The following is a 20,706-nucleotide window of genomic DNA, read 5'->3' on the forward strand; positions in this document are numbered from 1 at the left end:
GTACGTTTGTTTGAGTGTAGCCAACAAGAGGGAAATAATAGAAACTAAAATGGGATTTTTTCCAAAATTTGCCCCTAAAATCTGGAATTAAAATTTTCTGTAGCTGGTAACACTGCTATCATACACACACAAACTATCTTAAAATAAGCTTTGGTATCCCTCTAATATATACTACAAGTATTGTGACGATATCTAATAAAGTAAACATGTCAATAAAAATACATCATTCTACCTTTAAAAAATCACAGTTATCTTTCCAATTAGAGAACAAGGTGTACTGTAAACCTCAACTGTACTTCTCCTAATTATCCTATTGAAGCATTCTATAGTGCGTTGTGTAGAGCAAAGACGAGACTTCCAGATACTGGTGCATTTGTCCCAATGTAGCCAACAAAGAGGGAAATAATAGAGACAAAACAAACAATTTTCCCAAAATTTCCCCCTAAAATCTGGAATGAAAATTTTCTATAGCTGGCAACACTGCTACCAGACAGGCGGAAACTATCTTAAATTAAACATTGGAACACCACTAATATATCCTACAAGAATCGTGATAATATTTAAGGAACAAAGCTTCTAATTACCAAAAATTTTAATTACCAAAAGCTTCTAATTACGGTAAACAGAAAAGTAGGGAAAAGCTGCAAAAATCAAGGGTTAGAACCTAAAAACGAATTTTTCGTGCGCCCCCTAATTACCCCATTGTAACGATCTGTACTTCCGTTTGTTAAGTAAGGACAAATGTTCGTTTGGCGTAAGTTGACATGCACTCGGACTTATAAACAAAAATTTCGTATTTTTGCCGAAATTTAGGGAAATTTTAATTTCCCTATTTGGCAACACTGCAAGCAGGCCCGTCCAATTGATGTCAGCAGTTAGGTATCCATCCCAGGTATCTACCTGACAAGTCTTAAGGAGGTCTCTACAACGAAGGAAGCTACAGAGAAAAAAGAAGTAAAAGAATTTCGAAATTAGAAAATTCTCAAATTTTTGACTAGGGTGAAATTTGAGAAGGAAATTCGACACCAGAAGAAAAAGAAATTAATATGATAAACTATAGTCCAACCATATTTGGCAAGAATAATATCCCGATATCTTAATTAGTGTCCACACAGGAGCGGATTAAGAAAGTGACACACCCGTGTGTGCCACTTTGGCCACCTGGGCCACCGAATGTACATTTGATTACTTTTTTTTGACTACTAACCCGTGTTGTTGTTGTAGTTATAGTCTCGACTAATAATAATATCGTTGTTGTAAACTAGAGATGCAAGGGCTTGAAAAAAAAACGGCTTTTTTGGAAAAAAAACTCGGTTTTTTCTGCTTCGCTTTTTTGCTTGGGAAATTTTGAGCTTTTTTCAAATTTCTGCTTTAAATTGATAAAGCAGACTTTGTTTCGCTTCTCTATAACACAAAAAGTCATTTAATTAGTGGTTGATGCTGATAATAATATAAAACCTCGAAAATAAACTATGAATTTCGAAAAGATATTTCAAACGATTTTTCTTCAACATATTTATATTATGAATTCCAAAGGATTAACCAATGTATATAATCAGAATTTTTTAACCTCCTATATACAAAAGTAAGCAGAGTTGGCACGAACCATGGTTTGTTATGAAAATGCCAAAAACCCGTTTTGGGGGGATGTTTAAACCAGGCTTTTTTGGTTTAAACCAGTTTTTTTTATTTAGATTCTTTGCTTTATGTATTTGTATAACATATTCACAGAAATAAGTTTGTTTCGCCTTGGTGTTACTATGCAACAGCGGGGTTATGCCGGAAAAACTCCTATAAGCTTAAAGAAGTCCGGTCAGTAAATTTCTTAAATTGAGAAGCTCCCGCCCTAGCCATCGGGAAAATCCCGTCATTACTTGAAATGTAAGACAATAACGGAAAAATCCCGTTATTGCTTTTCATATAAAATTTAAAGGTCAACGTATCATAATCAGTACGCTAAAACTGAGGTATTAAATTACAAATTTAGTACGTACATATCATTGAAAGTCCAATCCAAGCTGATGTTGGAAGCTACGTAGGCAATCGATAAATTTTGCCAATTTCTATCAATATATTTAAGCAATCTTGGCTTCTTTATAAAACAACAGGCATTTAGGCATGCAGGAATATAAAATTTGGTTTCGTTTCGTATGTTTAGGATTAACATCCTTACGAAATACCGAGCTTATCAAGGAGAAGACTTTCGCTTAAACTGACATCTGAACCGCTACTTAGTTTACGCATGAAAGAAGAGTTATGGTTCGACCGAGAATTGAACATGGGACACCTTGATTAAAAGGTGAAAGGGAAATAAAACTGTTGCAGGTGGTTTGATATCAGGAAACGTCACCATGAAGTTCACACGATTCGCATTTTTCGTTCTTTTTATTTTTTGGTTTAAACCAGTTATTAAAAAAAAAAAAAAGTTGGGGTAAACCAGCCAACCCTAAAAGTAAACACTTCTCTTTTTAAAAAAAATACACAAATAACTAGCAAAATTGTATGTAGTATTTTTACTTCGAAATATTTCATACCCTCTTTTTGAAACAAAATAAAATTAAAATAAAACATAAGAGAAATACTTAGATTTATATGATACACTTAAAAGCTGCACATCTAGAGCTTTTGGTTATGTATATTCTTGACATTCTACAGTTAAGTTTTATATAACCACCATCATGGTTTACCCAATCCTCAAGTTTTCTGATTTTTTAACAAGAGGGATTCAACATATCATTACGGAAATCCCCCCCCCCAAAAAAAAAGGACTTCGGAATATATTTAAGTTAAGCTAAATACAACTGCACAACAAACATGAGTGAGTGATTAGCTGTTGCGTTTCTATCGGGAAGTCCGGGATTCAATGCAGCATTCGACCATTCTGACAAAGCTTTCTTCATTCCATTTGTGAAGTAGAAATAGTGCGTGTACTGTGAGTTGGCCGACTTCCTTTCTTATTGTTTTTAAGTCGTTATTATTACTAATTACCAGCAGTGACAGTTTTACGAAGGTTAGGGGGGCGGTCTTTCGGACTGAAATGAAATGAAATGAAATCTTTGAGTTTTACGTCCCACGGTTATGCCGGTTAGGCTAAAGGAGACGGTGATGATGACTAATGAATGAGATGGTGGAATGAAGAAAGTGGGAGGAAACGGGAGAACCCCGAGAAGCCTGTACCCCAAAGTTACGGAATGTCTGCAACAAACGAAATATCTATTAGTTATGCCTTTACTCATAAACTTTAAGCTACCGTCAAATAAAGATTACAAATGTTTAGAAAAACTAAACATTAGTAAGAAAAACCCTTCCCAAAATACTTTTCTAAATTTGCCACTGATTTTCAGTATAAAATGATCTTTAAGGTTGTATCCGGAAGATTGTTGCTAAACATATAAACGAAACGAAATATTAGTTAAGCCTGTACTCATAAACTTCAAGCAGCTTCCAAATAAAATTAGGAGTTTTTTAGAAAACGAAACAATCAGAAAAACCCCTCCTAAAGTTCTTTTCTAAATCCGCTTCTGATTGTATAAATTGGTATTCAAGGTTGTATCCGGAAAATTATTGCTAAATCACTTCACAACTACAGTATAACAAAAATTTGGAAGTACGGTTTGACGGATATATTGAAAACCATATGGTTTGACGGATAAATAGAAAAACGGGCAAGTTTAACTTTGGCGCTAGAAGCTAGAGTACTAAGCTCTTAGAAATGAAACACGGATGACAAACTAAAATGATCTAGGGAAGAAAAAAGATGTCGATAACTCAAAAGTTAAAATAAAGTTAAATAGCCTCTAAAATTTTCCTCAAATACTACATTCTTCATGTTAGCTTTAATTCGTAAAACATGTGCTCCATCCATCTTGATGGTGAATTTCAGAGCGAAATATCGCATTTAGGTCATGGAATTCTTATTTAGCTATAGAATATACTATAAGAAAGCTATTTAGATAGAAAAATCATGAAAATGAAAAAAGCCAAAATTTCCAAAATTCTCGTTTTTTCCCCAAAAAGCCGGCTTTTTATGTGAAAAAAACCATCGATTCAAAAAAGCCGGCTTTTTTGCATCTCTATTGTAAACAATAACTTTATAAGGAAAATTTTCTCTCCTTTTTACATCTTAGTTCCAACACTGTTGGTGAGAAATGCTGGGTGTTTCAAAATGAATATCGGAGTTTTAAGTCTTCGTAATACCTATTACATTTTACGTACAATTATAAGCAATGCATCAAGTAAAAGAGTACCTCAAACAGCATTTGCTACAAGTGTTCGATGTGAGATTCATTCGTTACACGGCACCATCTAGTCGATAGATGAGAAAGGCCCATAAACTTTCCGCCATTAAAACACATTCAATTTAGGGGAGTCTCGTTTCAACTGTACCATCTCCTGAGGATTTGCAGACAGCTAGATGTAAACATTATGAGTGCTCACATTAGCTCTTAGATGAAATGTCGATCACTGAAGACGACACAATCCAGGAAATCTTCATTGTTATGCAGCAATATTTCACTTGCAAAATTGGTACGCAAACCGTAGTCTGTAGGCTTTAGACCTGTAGCAACTACAAACGATAAGGACGTAGTTGCAAGCGTCTCCTGCATATTCTTCACACAGACGGTTGCACTGTACAGATTCAGTCTTTATTAAAACACAAAAAGCTTTCTGCTCTCTAGTCTCCATCTTTGCTACTTGCTCTTTCTAACGGCAGACAGAAGAAACAACGCGTGTACATGCATGAGTACAAAACTGTTTGAGTTGCTCTTTCATTTGATATAATATTTATAATTGTAAGTTAATTGTAATAGATACTACAAAGTTTCGAAACCCTAATATTAATTTTGAAACAGCCTGCATTGCTTAAAATTGTGTCATCCTATATTCATGTCTTGTATATACATATCATCAGGACCAGCCCTAGGCAATTTGTCGCCCGTACAATGGCATAATTTGCCGCCTCCCTCTTTCTCCAGAAAGAACAAATCTTAGAAGTCATGATTTTAAGTACTGATTTTAAGTATGTTCATGATTTTAAGAGCACGAACAACGAAGGGGACGGTAAGTGCAGTCGCATTCAGAAAGGCTTAAATACTTACTAAAAATGCAATCCCGTTGTGTCTGTTTTTTTTTAAATATTAATCTATTACGTTAGTGAAAGATAAAGCAAACACACCTGTAGAGGAAAGATGGTAATCCTTTTTATAGAATTCAATATCGAGCTTCAATATCAATGTATCAGTTTGCAATTCCAGTGCAACTAGCTGTTTTATCTTTATTTTTTTATGTTTCTTCTATATCTGTTAAATTATTTTTTTAAAAAAAATCTTGTTTCTATCTTCAATGATAAGGAACTTGTTTCTGACAAAATCAAGACTAGTTGTCATATCAAAACTGTGATAACTTACTAAAGGGAACAGATATTCGCTACTATTCGAGAATTGAATTCTTGCGTTTGACAACAATCAAGCAATTTGTGCTCGGATTTATTCGACCATTTGCTTTAGCATTGTCCATGTGACCTTAAACTAATGCAATCTAAACATAATTTATGAAGGTAGTATTCAAATAGGTCAGCTTAGTAAGTGTAACTACCATCATCATGAAGTCTGTTTCCAACAAGAAATATTTAATTTAAATAATATACTTATGACAGATTTTGCCGGACGCTCCAAACTTGCCGCTCCATGCAAATGTACATGTTGCATATATGGTAGAGCCGGCTCTGCATATCATATATATCTAGTCGACAAATTATTTATATATGATATTTAGAAAAATACTATTAGGCAAATCAGTATTAGTTTTTACCTTTAGACAAGTTATTTGACTTTTATACTGTTCGTGGCATTATTTTCATACTTATTAAAGGCCTTTTTTCACGAGAGAACAAAATTTCATTTCTACTTTTATTTCTTAGTTGATACTGATGATGAAAACTGTTGAAACCCGAATTGTTAATAGGTATGGTATTAATGTAAATTGTAAAATATTTGTAGCGTATCAGTATCTAGCGTTTAATTTATGTTGCATTTTACGGTGATTACATCTACATAAAAATATTTCATACTTAAATAGACGTAAGATGCATTGAAAAAAACGAAATTTAGAAAAAAAACGAGAGGCAATGTTTTTTTTAAAAAAACGTACATTTCTGCAAAAATACGAACGTTTTTTTTTTCTATTTACAACACTACGTACAACCCAATATATAGCGAACATATAACTGAAAAAGTATGTTTTATACGTACTTTACGGACAAGTGTTCCGAATACACGTTTTTTTTTTGTACGAAAGAAGAGCTGTATATAGGCGGGCAGGATCTTAAATACAGATGGACGTATATTACAAATAGCTGACATATGTAACATACGTATACTTATGTAATATACGGAAGACTTAGATGTCAGACATTCTGCAGGGCCATGATATAACAACTAAGCGGGAAAAAGCAGTATGCCTGTAGCGTATGTATAATATATACTCCGTACTGATTTCCGTAGTAAACATAAGGATACCGATACCATATTTGTACAATATACAGCTGTTCAGATAACGGATTTTTCTCAGTGTGCGAAAACAGTCGTAGGTCGAGAACAAAGTGTCAGATCGAAGTTGGATAAAAGAGAAAATTCATTGTTTTTAGTCCTAAATTTCATTGATGCCCAATTGTATGTAGTACAAGGGGGGCTCAAGAGCTTCCTTATAGCTAATCGGTTAGCGTACGTTCCTTTAGCATGGGAGAGACGGATTCGATTACTGGCAGAAGCTCATGTGGTTCGGATCCCACTTTACGTTGTGGGTCAAAGTCTCATATAGCATCGCTGCTGAAAGGGAGGCTAAACTCAAAATCAAATCAAACAAGGGCGGCGCAACGATAGCACAAGGTAAATTAGGACATTCCTTGGGTATTATTTTCCCAAAGTAAAAGCAGAAGTTAAAAGGCATCCCCATCATGACAGGTTGTGTGATGCCCAGACGTTGGATGGAGAAGAGTTTCCACATTTAATTAGCGTTCGAGATTTTAAAACAAAAGCCGGGGATACCTTATTAAAATGTACAATAAAAACCGGAACCCCTATAAAAAATTACAGTATAATCATAATTTTACACGTGCTTTTTGCTGTAAGAACAGAATTTTTTAAAATGACATGTCAATACCTTCTAAGGGGAGTGAGAGAGTGTAACTGAAATGAAATGAAATGAAATGAAATAGAGTTTTACGTTCCATGGCTATGCCTGTTAGGCTAAAGGAGACGGTGATGATGATAGATGAATGAAATGGTGGAATGAAGAAAGTGGGAGGAAACAGGAGAACTCCGAGAAAACCCACGCACACGGTGCTTGTCCACCACAAAGTCCACTTGGCGGGAGCAGGGTTTGGAGTGCAACTGAGTATCGATGACTAGTAAAAGGGAGTATTAAGCAGCATTATTTTAAAATCCATACGAATATTAACTTATATTTTAGAGGAAACATAAAAAACAGAAAATTTGGACTTTTGAACATTTTTTCCGGGAGGCATAGTATGTGACAGGATATAGTCAGTACTACATTTTAACACATTTATTTCCAGGGTTCCGAAGGTAACCATCTTTTTAACAGAAGCTGGTTGAACATTTGATCCGTTTACGAACAAAAATAGAGCAAAACAGTAATTCCTGCTCATACCGGGGATCGAGTCTAGGACACTCAATTGTCACACATCCGTCAACTAGAAATGACTGACTTAAATCTGCTATACTAATCATTTGATACTCTTCGTTGTACAGAAAGATGTAAATTTTGTCATAGTGGACGATAAGGCATTTAGCTGTTGAATGGACAAACCGGTAGGACCACCACTTGTATTCTACAGACCCAAATTTTACACCATAATACTAAGATATGTACTCGTTTCATATTTCTCATTGCCATGTCATGATTCGGTACTTGGAAAGTTTCAACGAATATAAATAAACGCAAAATTACACTCATTAAAATCATTCCCTCAAAACTCTATTCTTTCATATCACCATAAGCAAAATGTTCATGAAAATTGCTGTAAAATTTATCAATGTCTATATTTCTAAAACGAAGTTGGTTACGACTAAAATACCTCTCGCATACGTCCCGTTCTGTGTTAACCATAGATAACACATAGCATAACTGCATGGTGAAGGCTTAAGATTTATATATGAATAAAATGTCACCTGGTTAGACCTGCAGCAAAAACGATCGATGTATGATTTTAAAGACATACAGTACGTGCAGTACATCACTTGCTGTGGCTGCCAAAGTTAGAAAAGTATGAATTTCTACATTACCTCAACCGTAGGCTAATTGGGCCTATCTCAAATTAGAGGAGCTCTAACTATATTATTTTTATCATTATCATTACTACTACTACTACTAGTAGTAGTAGTAGTAGTAGTAGTAATAACAATAATAATAATAATAATAATAATAATAATAATAATAATAATAATAATAATAATAATAATAATAATACAATTATTAGTTAACCCGCAAGCTTTCGGCTTTATGTATGCTATAGATTAAAATCGTAATGAATTTAAACCTCTAATTATTTACATTTACCTTTTCCTTAACAAAGTTACTGTTACACAAGTGTGAATGCTCAATTCTAACTATGGTTACGGCCTGTTAATGGTAATACGCTTCATGTACGTAGGTTGGCTGAACGCTTCTTAAATATTGCACTGTCCTACAGGTGAACGGTAACAACTGTCTGTAGTATATATACTGTGCTCATGTTGCTTGGTTAATACGGAATGAGGACATCATACTGAGTTAAGCGATAGTTTGGGTTTGGCTACACTATATGTAGTTCTCCAGATATAAGGCCTACAAGAAAATTTTTGACTGAAATATATTGGATAGTTTGATCCAAAAATATGATTTATGCAATTTGAAAATAAAGAATTGAATTTCCAGGCCTGGTGACACACATAATATGGGAAGAATAAGGTTTTTGAAAGTTGGAAATAAAGAAATGAGTTAAAGAAATGACAAGGAGCAATGCCTTCGGCGTTGCCCCTGTTAATTATAGGTTAAACTGATATATCCGTTTTTGATTGAACTTCTTAAGTGCCATTACGACTGTCACAAATCAGCTAAGTGGCAACAAAAGAACTATGGATTCGACACTAAACTCGGTCATGTTTCATAATTTTTTACATGACATCTCTTCCTATTCACCTTCTAATACTAATTAGGGCTAAACTTGGACTTAAATAGCATCAACACTGTCACTGTTAATCTCAGTGAACACGAAAATTATGGACTTGACACTAATATCGGTCATTCTTTTATTATTTTTAAATATAACTCCCTTCTTCACCCCGTAGGACTTTTAGGGTATCTTATCCTCACGTATTTTTAACCACGTGATTTAGACTAAGTTTGGTTGAAATTGTTTCAGGCGTTCCCGAGTTATGCTGGAACATACATACACACACACATTTATAATATTATTGTTATCAACAGTATGTGCGACACTGTTAGAGTATCTGTGTCACCTACATAGTCTTCTACGTAGCAATTAGACTATGTATGAATACAATCTACCTTATATATAAATTAAAATGAAAGTGACTATGTTTGTGACTTAAAAACTCATGAATCACCCGACCGATCTCCTTCAAATTTGCCACATAGATGAGGTTAGGAGGTTAGGGCCTGGAATGGTTTTATCTTCTCACTTTGGCGGTGCAACTTCAGGGAGGAGAGGGGAATATATATATATATATATATATATATATATATATATATATATATATATATATAGATAGATAGATAGATAGATAGATAGATAGATAGATGATCGAAAATGACCGATATTAGTGTTGAATCATTGGTTTTCGGGGTCAGTGAAATGAACAGTAACACTTCCGATGCCGTTTAAATCCGAATTCAATCCCGTGACTTGCAGGAGGGAAGGGGGATATATATATATATATATATATATATATATATATATATATATATATATATATATATATATATATATATATATATATAAATGATTAAAAATGACCGATATTAGTGTCGAATACATACTTTTTGGTGTCGCTATATAACGAAACATACCGGTGTTACTAATTTTTCTTATTTTAATCCAACAAAACGGGCAATTGATGCTACTTTATAAATAAATAAACGAAATGTTTCAAGATAAACTTATCATTATTGGCAAGGTCTAGCAAAATTTTTACCGCCATGAACATTCAATTTTTTTCTCAATTTTCTCAAAAATTACGCATCAGAATTAGCTCAGTTGTATTTCCTTTCCCAATATGATCTAGATGATGCTACATATCCCACCTTCCAACAATGTTGTACGAGGTGTGATCAGAAAGTAAGGTTACAAAGCCTGCAGTGAAACATGTATTTTTCTATACAGTATGTTATTTCATACAACCAATACAGCCAATAAATAGTACATACATTAATTTATGTTTCGGTATAGTCTCCATATCGGTTGATGCACTTATCACATCGTGCGATGAGTTTGAAGATTCCCTCCTGGTAAAAATCATATTCTTGCGTGTTCAGTCATGTTGTTACGAAGTGTTTTACGTCCTCATCTGAAACGAAGCAATGGCCTCCTAGGTGCTCCTTCAAGTGCGGGAACAGGTGAAAGTCTATCGAATGCCGTAAAGTGATTCTTCTGTTGTTCAGAATCAGATCCTTCACGCCAGCTGTGTTCAAATCTTTTGATACCGTGTGCTGCGTCGGCCATTGCGCTCCTCGTCTGTGAGATATTCTCTACCAGACTATTCTCAGGCAAACTTTTCAATACAATGCGACATGCTGACGAGATATTACAGTCTTTCCGTAAACCTCTACCGGATGCCGGTGAATTTCAGCCTTTATTACATATTTCGCCCACAGAAATCAAATAACTGAGCGAACTTCTTCGCGAGACCAGTTTTCTAAATGAGTCGCCATTTGTGTTTACCTACAACTTACAGTGATATTGTATATCTATTTTGTAAATTTCTTCTATTTTTATATCTTGGTTTTGGGCAACGGTGCTTAAAAGTACACAATCTGTTGTGTAGAAGAAGAAAAAAAAATAATTTAGATCAAGGATCTTATAAATAGAGGATCTGCCCATATGTATCTTCACCCTATTAAATCGATGAAGCCAAAAAACAACTGAGCATAGACACGTCTTATCGGCTACTCTCGTTTCCGCCATCGTCTGATTGGCTACTCTCGTTTCCGCCATCGTCTGATTGACTACTTTTGTTTCCGCCATCATCTGATTGGCTACTTTCGTTTCCGCCATGATTGTTGGCTCAAAACATTGCGATCCTATTGAGCGGAGTGGGCACAGTAGGGGTGGTGAAACTGACGTATGGTTTCAGATTTTGTTGTAAGGGCAGATCCTCTATTTTATAAGATCCTTGATTTAGATGTTCTTGATTCTAAATATATTGTATATAAAAAAATAAGATTTAATCTTAGTAGCTGAAAATATATGTTGATTTTATATTTATAATTGGTACTCTTAGTGACCAAAAACAGCAGATAGCTGTTTGTGTAAAACGTTGCTATGACAACCGAAAGAAAAGTATAATTAATGGAATTTTGAGAATAAAAGATAATAGTGATTCTATGTGGTGTGTCTGATTTTATATCATTCAATCGTGTTGACATAATTTAAAAATTTACACAAACTGGGGGGCTGGAATGTAATGTGTAAAATAAGAATAATAATAAGCTATAATCGTTACATTTTAGTATACGTTACAAACTAGCACCGTAGGTGCTTGGAACTCTGCACAGTTGGCAATTTCATGTATTAAGAGTATCGCACACTCTATAACAAAAAAAAAAAAAAACCTAGAAATATCGGTCTTGTAACCTCAGTTGCTGATTCTCCCTCGTAGTTAAACAAAAAATAAGTTTTAAGACTTAATCATAAGTTTGGACTGAATTACGTTAACCATACTGTGGACTGATATCTTATTGGAAAACCCCATGAAGGTATTAGCTTCATCTTAACAAGTAGTGCGGTTATCGTCAGTGGCGGATCTACCAAGGACAGGAAGCCTGAGCAACTTCTCCCCCCTCCCCCCCCAAAAGGCACTTTTTAAAACTCAGCTATTTAGTATTACAACACTATTATTATACCATAGTGTTACATGTATTTAAATTTATTGTAGGTGCTGCAGTAGATATTTCAATAAGAAATTTGCATATAGCGTTAGGTTTACTAAATAGGCCTAACTACACATAAGCATTAAATTATAAAACAATTCTGCAAAAAAAAAAAAAAAAAAAAAACATTAACCAAAATGTACCACTGGACACGTACTTTAATACCTAATATGATTTTCACTGAAAATGACATCCATATAAACTCATATATATAAAATTTGGTCTAATATAAACGGACACTTAATATACTCCTGTAAAAGACATATAAACGAACATAAAAAAGCACAGTCAATACAATTCTTTCTTCTTTTCATATGTTTACATATTGCCATTACTAACGCACTTAACACATCTTGTCAATCTCCTAACACATAGGTCTACCTATGCTCTAGGTCTAATAGTATTATACCATTATACCTAAGGCCTAGGTCTAATCGTTTGCTATAGCTTATGTTGAAAACTGATAATTTATATTGTAGTTGTTTTTATTTCCTTTTGATTTAAAACCCAATATGATTTCGAGCTTAAGTTTACACTCCAGAAAACAATACGACTCTCGTGAAGCTGGCTCCACCCACTTTGGCACATTAAAAAAATATATATGCTCTTCAAAATCAATGATTTAAAAATAATGTGCCATCACAGAGAGCTCCGAAATTAACGGTTTTTTGTGGGTGGGGCAGAATCACCCTCAGCTTGCCACCACAACCACTCGTTTTCAAACCTACTCCAAAAATGTGGTATTGGTGTGTTCTTCGGAAACAATATTAATTTTAGAATATGCTACCATCCAAATTCTCAAAATAAGTGTCCTTTTCGATTGAGCCCCAGTAGCTGGCCCCGTCCACTTCAGTACATTTATTAAAACGCAGTCCAAAACAAAAGGACTATAAATGTGCTTTTCACAAGCAATAATTACAAAAAATACCCAAAGCCTCAAAATAAATGTTCTTTTTGACGGGGACCGAATAGTTGGCCCCTTCCACTTCAGCACATATTTTTAAAAGCTCAGTCCAAACAATGTGGTAAAGATGTACTCTTCAATATCAATAATTACAAAACAAAAAAAGTGCTATCATCCAAACCGCCAAAATAAGGGTTCCTTTCGAGGAGGCCCCAATAGCTGATCCTACCCAGTCCGTCACATTTTTTTGTGCTAAAAATGTCTGCTATTTAAAATCAATAATTACAAAGAAATATGCTACCAGAGAAATCCCTAAACTTAAGGCTTCTTTGTGAATAGAATTATGTTTTGCCCTCCTCAATAATTAAGCGGTTTCTAAACTACTGAAAAGAAATTTGTTTTTGATATTCAATATTTATTTTTTATTTTATTGTATTTTTTATTTTATTTTTTGAAAAATTGCTATCACAACAGATCAAATAAGACCTTCCTCTTACAATTTGTATTCTATGAAAACCCTTTTTTTCTTGTCATGTAAGTTGACCAAAGGGATATTTATTTGTCCCACATCGTAACAACCCTGTACTGAATAAAGTTAAGACTACCTGCATGCTGTATTTAGGTTTTCTAGAAGTCAAAGTTTAATGTTTTGTATGATTAATTAAAATTTTGCTTTACTATCCTGCAGCTACTTCATTGGTAACGAAACTATATTTTTAAGTAACCATAATCCGTGTTCTTTTCTCCCATCTCTTATCCCTATTTTATGCATCCCTATCCTAACCTTATTGATGTAATTTAAATTTGTTTCATGGATAGTTTATTTCAGGAAAGATTTTATTTACTTCCTACTGTAATTTTTATTTCACATTGGAAATCCATATGTAGAATATAAAAATTATATCTTTATAAATACTGTATAAACGTTTCAAGAAGATTCAGGTTGTTTCCGTGTAAACCCCTTCTGATGAAATACCTAAGAAAATCTAATAGAACTCAAATTGCTTTTATGAAAGAAGGATGTACTGCGGAGAGTGTTTATGTTATTAGCCGAACTTTTTCTTTGAATGTTGTAATCTTCAAGTGCATAGGCCCTATATGAAAGAAGGTTTTGAGACCATGCCTCAAACGGATTAGGAGGAAAAGGGATCCCAAAGAACTTAATAAGTTAATTAATTTATTATTTAATTTCGCTAATTGACAGATTTTCTAATATTTATGCTTTTGTACAACCACTGGTGCCGACTTTCCAAAATTTATGTGGGTGCATATCAATGGCTGAACGTGATAGATAGATATGTTTTCAGGGAAGTCTCGATGTTGATTGATTTATTTTCAGTTAAAATCTTTTATGAACACTGTCATAAAGGGCTCTGCTGTGATAAAGTCAAATATACAGGTACTATAATGATAAGCTGGGGATGCCCTCGCTCAGTCAGTAACACGGCTGACTTAAAACAAGAGAAATGAATTTTATCCCGGGTCCAAACTAAAAATCTTGTGGGTGTGGCGCACCCACAAGATTTTTTGTGTGGGTGCCGGAGCCCCGGAGCACCCATGTAGTCAGCGCGCATGCGAACAACGGCAACTCAGTGTATTTGATTACCACTTACAAAACTTAATCTTCATATTGTTTGGAATTAATAACCTACAACGAGAGAACAGTTGTTATTGATGGGTCTGCGGCGCTGATGGTCTGAGGGACGTTACGTGACCCGATCACATGGTATGACATCATGGAGATCAATGCCCTCTAGACTTTGCCAGAGGTACCTTGACCCTTAAAATTTTCGGGAGGAGTACATAGCTCAACCCCTTTAAATTTTGGAGATTACCAAATTAAAAAAAGAAGGATATTTTAGTGTAAGATCAGAGATTTTGATGGTTAATGAAGTTCTCTTTTATAAGTAAAAGATTGCCAAAAATGTATAATTTCGGAGGATTTTGACCTAATTTATCCTTTTTGATGAATGACTATTTCCTTAGACTCCTATATGCTTATATGGTTGTGTATAGGTATTCGTTTTCTTTCATACGATATCGGTAAATTGATACTCTCGTTTACTAAACGTGACCACAATGAGTTATCAGCAAGGATTTACAAAGATTGTGAATGATTTGAGAGTTTTTTTTTTCCTAAAGTTTAGGGTTCAATTGTATCAAGTAAAAACAGTTTAGTTCAATAAACACTTACTTAAAGGAAAAAATAATTGTTTCCCGTACAGTATAGCCACATTCTTTTCATCTAAATTTTTCCGACTAGTTACAAACCATTTTTTGTTGTTGTTGGAATTTTTTTTTCCAGTGAGTAAAAATTTTGGAAATATAAATTTCCAAAATAAATATTTTTCAAATATTTAAAAAAAAAACAATTATGGAAGTGGATAAGGTGATTTACTGGGGGCCCCTCCAATCATTTTTACTTTGGACTTACGTGATAGCAAATTCTTTGTTAATATTGTTTTCGAAGAATATAGTATAACACATTTCTACGGAATTAATTTAAAATCGATTGGTTTTGGTGGCGGGCTGAGCGTGCTTCTGGACCCACCCAGAAAATGCTCTTAATTCTGGGGTTTTCCTTGCTAGTACATATTGATTTCGTAAATATTGATTTTGAAGAGCACTTTTTTGGACTAGGTTTTAAGAAATGTGCCGAAGTGGGTGGAGCTTGTTTCACGAGAGTAACAATACGTCCTCTCCGAATGGTCTTTTTGGGACGCTAGTAGTTATCATAAACCATCATTGTTTAGGTTTAACAGAAAAATGAGGATTCATCTCATGGATAAGGATTTATACTAACCATTAAGCGTTATTCAGCTTGATAGCATCTCCTAAGTGGTGCATGTCTCGCAAGGGCTTTATTTATTATTAATATTATTATTATTATTTTGTTAAACACTAATAATACTGTATAACTGAGCGGATCAAGTAAAGATTACAGTAAACAAAATTTAACTTTCGACTAAACTGGAAAAGAAAGTTAATATTCCCATGTAATGCTATTCAATGACATATCGTCGCTGCTCCTCGAAGAACCGCTATGTGACATTTTTCTCGGAAATGAGTTATGCCGTGCAAATAAACCTGAAAGCTGTCAGGCAGCCATCCCTTATAATGCGATAAGTGAGTATTCAATTGTTTCGCCACAATAATGAAAAATTATAGATTGAAATTATGGCTTAAGAATCTCATCATGTACGTATCTATTAATGTATACTAGTGACATATGTAGGGGGGCTTCCGGGCTTAAGTCCCCCCGAAATCTTACTATATTAAAGTATATGAAATATCTTGCAGAATTTTCACATTTTCAGGAAAAGTCCCCCCTCCGAAAATTAGCAAAGCCCTCTCCGAAACAAAATCGTAAATACGCCACTGATGTATACAAATCCTCTCTGTGCTTTTAAAGGCGCAAAATGTGTTACGTAAACACAAAATAGTAACATAATATTGCTGAAGGCATGTCCAGTGCATAATATACTCAGAACCAATTTAATTATATTTTTCAATTGTTTCCGTGTATATTTGGCAAAATTCTAAGAGTATGAAACGTTTTTTGTTTCTCTTGAAAAGTTATGGTTCTATCACATAGCGGTTCTTCGAGGAGCACCGACGATATACCAAATTAACCTTCCCCTGCCATCTGGAAGTACACTTCTAAACTTAAACTACCTTACATACTGTTCTGTGGTCCTGATTCCAACCCATTCCCCCTAATATTCCAATTTCGCTGAAAATGGTCCTTATCATATTATCTCCTTCCTAGCCCCTCAAATATGATTATCATTGTTTGATTGTATGTATGTGTTTTATATGGAACCTCTCTTGTTTCTCTTTACAGTTCTGGGCTGCATACGTTCCGTGTGAGTCCCAATTCCGAGACGCAGTTCAATTGACTTTGGAACAAATAGATGTTATAAGAAGGCTCACCGAAAAGTACGAGCCAAATCTCACACTTTGTACGTCTGTATCCGGTAAGTACTTTCAGCTTTAATTTCTAATGAATTTAGCTTAATTTTAAAATAGAATAATATCTAATTATCTAATCTTGTTTACCTGTGATTTTTCTTAAACTACGTGTTTTGTAAACATGTAGTCTAATGTTCATCGTTCAATTATGGAGCAGAAACGAAGAAAAATACTATCATTTGCGTTTACACTCTATAAAAGGCTATGGTCGAACAAAATCTCTTATCTCGAACAGATGATGTAAGGTCAGCTTATTCCACACTGTTACTTGTGACATTCGGAACCGGAATTTAATACCTCTTAATCACGATGCTACAGTAACTTTAAAGTAAGTTATCTCCGAACTTCTGTAGATGATTCCAGGCAAGAAAATTCTCTATATGATATGCAAATCTTGTTGCATAAATATTGACCACCCAACATATTTTAAAAGGCTATGTTTTGGTAATGGTGCACCGGAAATTCAAATAGTTTGGCTCCAAATAAAATCTCAATTGACCAAAGAAAACCCACATTTCTTCGATTTAATTCCAACTTAGTGTAAGAGATAGGACTTTTCAAAGATAGGTAGGTGTTAAAGTTCTTTTAACAAGACTCTACATGATAACTCACCTTCCGGAGATATACATTATTTTCTAGAATATGCTCACTAGATGGCAGGACGACCATCTAAAGCGGAAAACATGAAATTCTATGTTTCGGGCTGTCTCAAAGTTCTTATGTATATGTCGCCTGGTCACAAATTGCAGGAACATATCGTTGGAGGCTGAACCACTATTTGAATAATGAATAATGTCTTTGAACATGTTCGTGCATCCATGATGCACCGTATTAGTGATGCTGGAATCAACATTCAAAGTGAAGTAGAAAAATGTAAAATAAATGTAAAAATTCCGTGCCATATACATATAACCGTGCACAAAAAAAATTCTGAAATTCCCAGAACTAGAATATGGAAACAAACTGATCCTAGGTATTTTCCATAGCCCAGAGCTCATGTTGGCCCATACGTAAATATGGGCCTGGGCACTATCAAGAAAGTAAAGGTTCTCATCCAAAGAGGCAGTCATCTTTCATGTAAGTAGCACGTTTTTCCCTGACACATGTATTCTTTATGTTCAACAGTTCGGCGCAGGTAATTGGTTCCGATAGTCGAAAGTAGATTCTTTGCTTCCTTTGTGTATATATACTCTTGAAGTAATAACGATTTCAGATTAGTTAACGCTGACTTTTTCAATTTTGGATTGGAAACTTAAGGTGGTCGCGAGAGGAATACATAGGGATCGCTAAGGGAGGTGAAGAAAATAAATATACGGTTAAAGGGTCAAAGTGGGATACTATTACTACCTCAAATAAACCTCTCACATAGCAGAAAATTGTCCCTTGGAAGTCCAAGGAAAGTTGATCATAGAATATTATAGGTCTAGTAGTATACTATTGTTTTGCCAGTGGACTCCCGTGAACGTCCTGTGAAAATTTAGATGCAAGTGGTGTCCCGAAAATAGGAGTCTTTTATGGAACTCTTATGGAACATTACTTAAGCCTTTAAGGAAAAATCACAGGACTACATTCAATGACCTATATGATTTTAGTATTGACAAAAACATCATAATATTTTCTAGTGACAGGCAAACTTCATTGAAATCCAAGGGAAAAATAATGTGTAATTCCATAATTTCTACTGCAAATCTAAATATCCCGGGACAGACATAGAACTTATCGGATGTACATTCGGTGGACATTTGTGCCAGCCGTTTTTGTTTTGGGTTTATATATATATATATATATATATATATATATATAATACACTGCCGGTCAAAAGTTTCCGGACAGGCGCTTCAACTTACATTTTTATTATTTAATCAACAGATATGCGATAGGCAAAGCTACCAATTCGAAATATTTTGTTTGTGTAAGTCTATAATAGCTCAGAAGGATAAGACACGTTTTTCCTTTTTGTAACATGTAGTAAAAAGGAAAGATTATTGAATGATTGTAGTCTGCGATTATTTCAATTAAAAATAACGTGATCAGGATCATGAAATAACTTTGCCTGATCAAAGTATGCTTAAACGTTAGCAGTAAATTCCTTTTTATAGTTAACCCTGGAATATAATTCCTTAGTATACAGGCCTTATCAGACATAAATAATGTCAGAAGTTTACATTATTAGTGAACAATATTATAAGATACAGTACAGTGACGTTTTAAACAGTGCTTATGTGAATCTTTTTGCCTCTTCTAATGGTTTGTTGCCGTTATTTTTAGAAACAACGGACAGAGGTAAGATCTTGGAAGAGGCACACGTTGGAATCATTACACGTCATAATGTGGGGTTTTCTATGCGTCAAATACCTTTCAAACGGAAATAGTCTCCATAATGGTAATTCCATCAAGCGTTTTCAGCGAAGACGAAAAAACACGAACAAAAGTCAGACTGGAAGGTCTCGTATTACGTAATGTACGAAAGATCGTATTATTGTGTTGTTTAGCAAGGGAAATTTAAAACTAACTGCAGCGGAATTCCAATCAGAATTTAATTGTAGTCACCCTACAAACATTTCAGTTATTACTGTGAGTCGACATTTGAGAGTAGCTGCACTCTGGGTAAGAGTTGTATAGAAACTATTGCAGGTTAAGTGGAAACAAGTAACAGAGACTCCAATGGACCCTGAAGAACAAACATTGGACAACAAATCAGTAGAAACGCATATTATGGGCTGGTGAGTCAAAAGTTCAAGTTTTTGGACAGTGACATCGAGTTTACGTTCGAAGATCTGTTACAGAAAAGATGCGTGATAACTGTGTAAACCCGACTATTAAATATGGAGAAGGTTCTGTAATACTTTCGAGGTGTATTTCAAATTCTGGAGTTGGTTGGATTCACAGAATACAAGGAAATCTGGACAAAAATGGGTTTCATTCAATTTTAAGCAGCCATACAGTTCCCTCAGGATTTGATTTGATTGGTCGCAGAATCACTTTTAGCAAGATACTAATCCAAAGGACTCGTCCAAACTTTATTCTAATTATTTTAAGAAGAAACGAACCAAAGGAGATATTTGTATCATGTAATGGCCTCCCCAGTCTAAAGATCCTCACCCCCTATAACTTCTCTGGGAAGAGCTTGGCAGAAGTGTACGAAAAGACTGTCCAACATCTGATCATGATGTATTTGACATTCTGCAGGACGCCTGGAATAATTCGGATGAAAATCTTCACAAACTTGTAAGCAGCATGCCCCGATTAGTGAAACGAGTGATAGTAGCGAAGGACGGTTTCTTTGACGAGAAGAACATTTAAAGAATTTGCAAATTTCTTTGTTGAATAAAGTTATTATGTTATTCTGATGTTAAAACTATCACCATGTTCCTAAACTACCAAGTATCCTGTCCAAAATTTTCACTGTATTACAAGCCTAACTTAATATTTCCTTATTTTTTGATCTGTCCGAAACCTTTTGTCCGGCAGTATATATATATAACTCACAGACACTAAAACAAAAATTAGAACCAAAACAAATAACTTGGTCTCAAAATATATAACAGCTGGTTACAAAGAGGTACCTGAAGAAATCCAGAAAAAAATCGGAAATAAAACCTGTCAAAGGCGCCAAACATGTTTCAAATAATAGCGCACGAAGGATTCAGAAAAAGAAA

At 34.5% G+C, this 20,706-nt stretch overlaps 1 protein-coding gene across 2 annotated transcripts in view; it reads left to right on the forward strand.

The window, feature by feature from the left end:
* LOC145671542 (dipeptidase 1-like) overlaps nucleotides 1–20,706 on the forward strand; it is a 718,611-nt gene that overhangs the window by 493,750 nt on the left and 204,155 nt on the right. For both annotated transcript variants that reach the window (XM_081740732.1, XM_081740737.1), the window contains one exon: nucleotides 16,920–17,052. In XM_081740732.1, the coding sequence (XP_081596858.1) occupies nucleotides 16,920–17,052 (133 nt within the window). The remainder of the gene's footprint in view (nucleotides 1–16,919; nucleotides 17,053–20,706) is intronic.

This window comes from Thermobia domestica, chromosome 2, assembly GCF_964235325.1.
Source record: "Thermobia domestica chromosome 2, izTheDome1.hap1.1, whole genome shotgun sequence".
NCBI classification, from domain to species: domain Eukaryota; kingdom Metazoa; phylum Arthropoda; class Insecta; order Zygentoma; family Lepismatidae; genus Thermobia; species Thermobia domestica.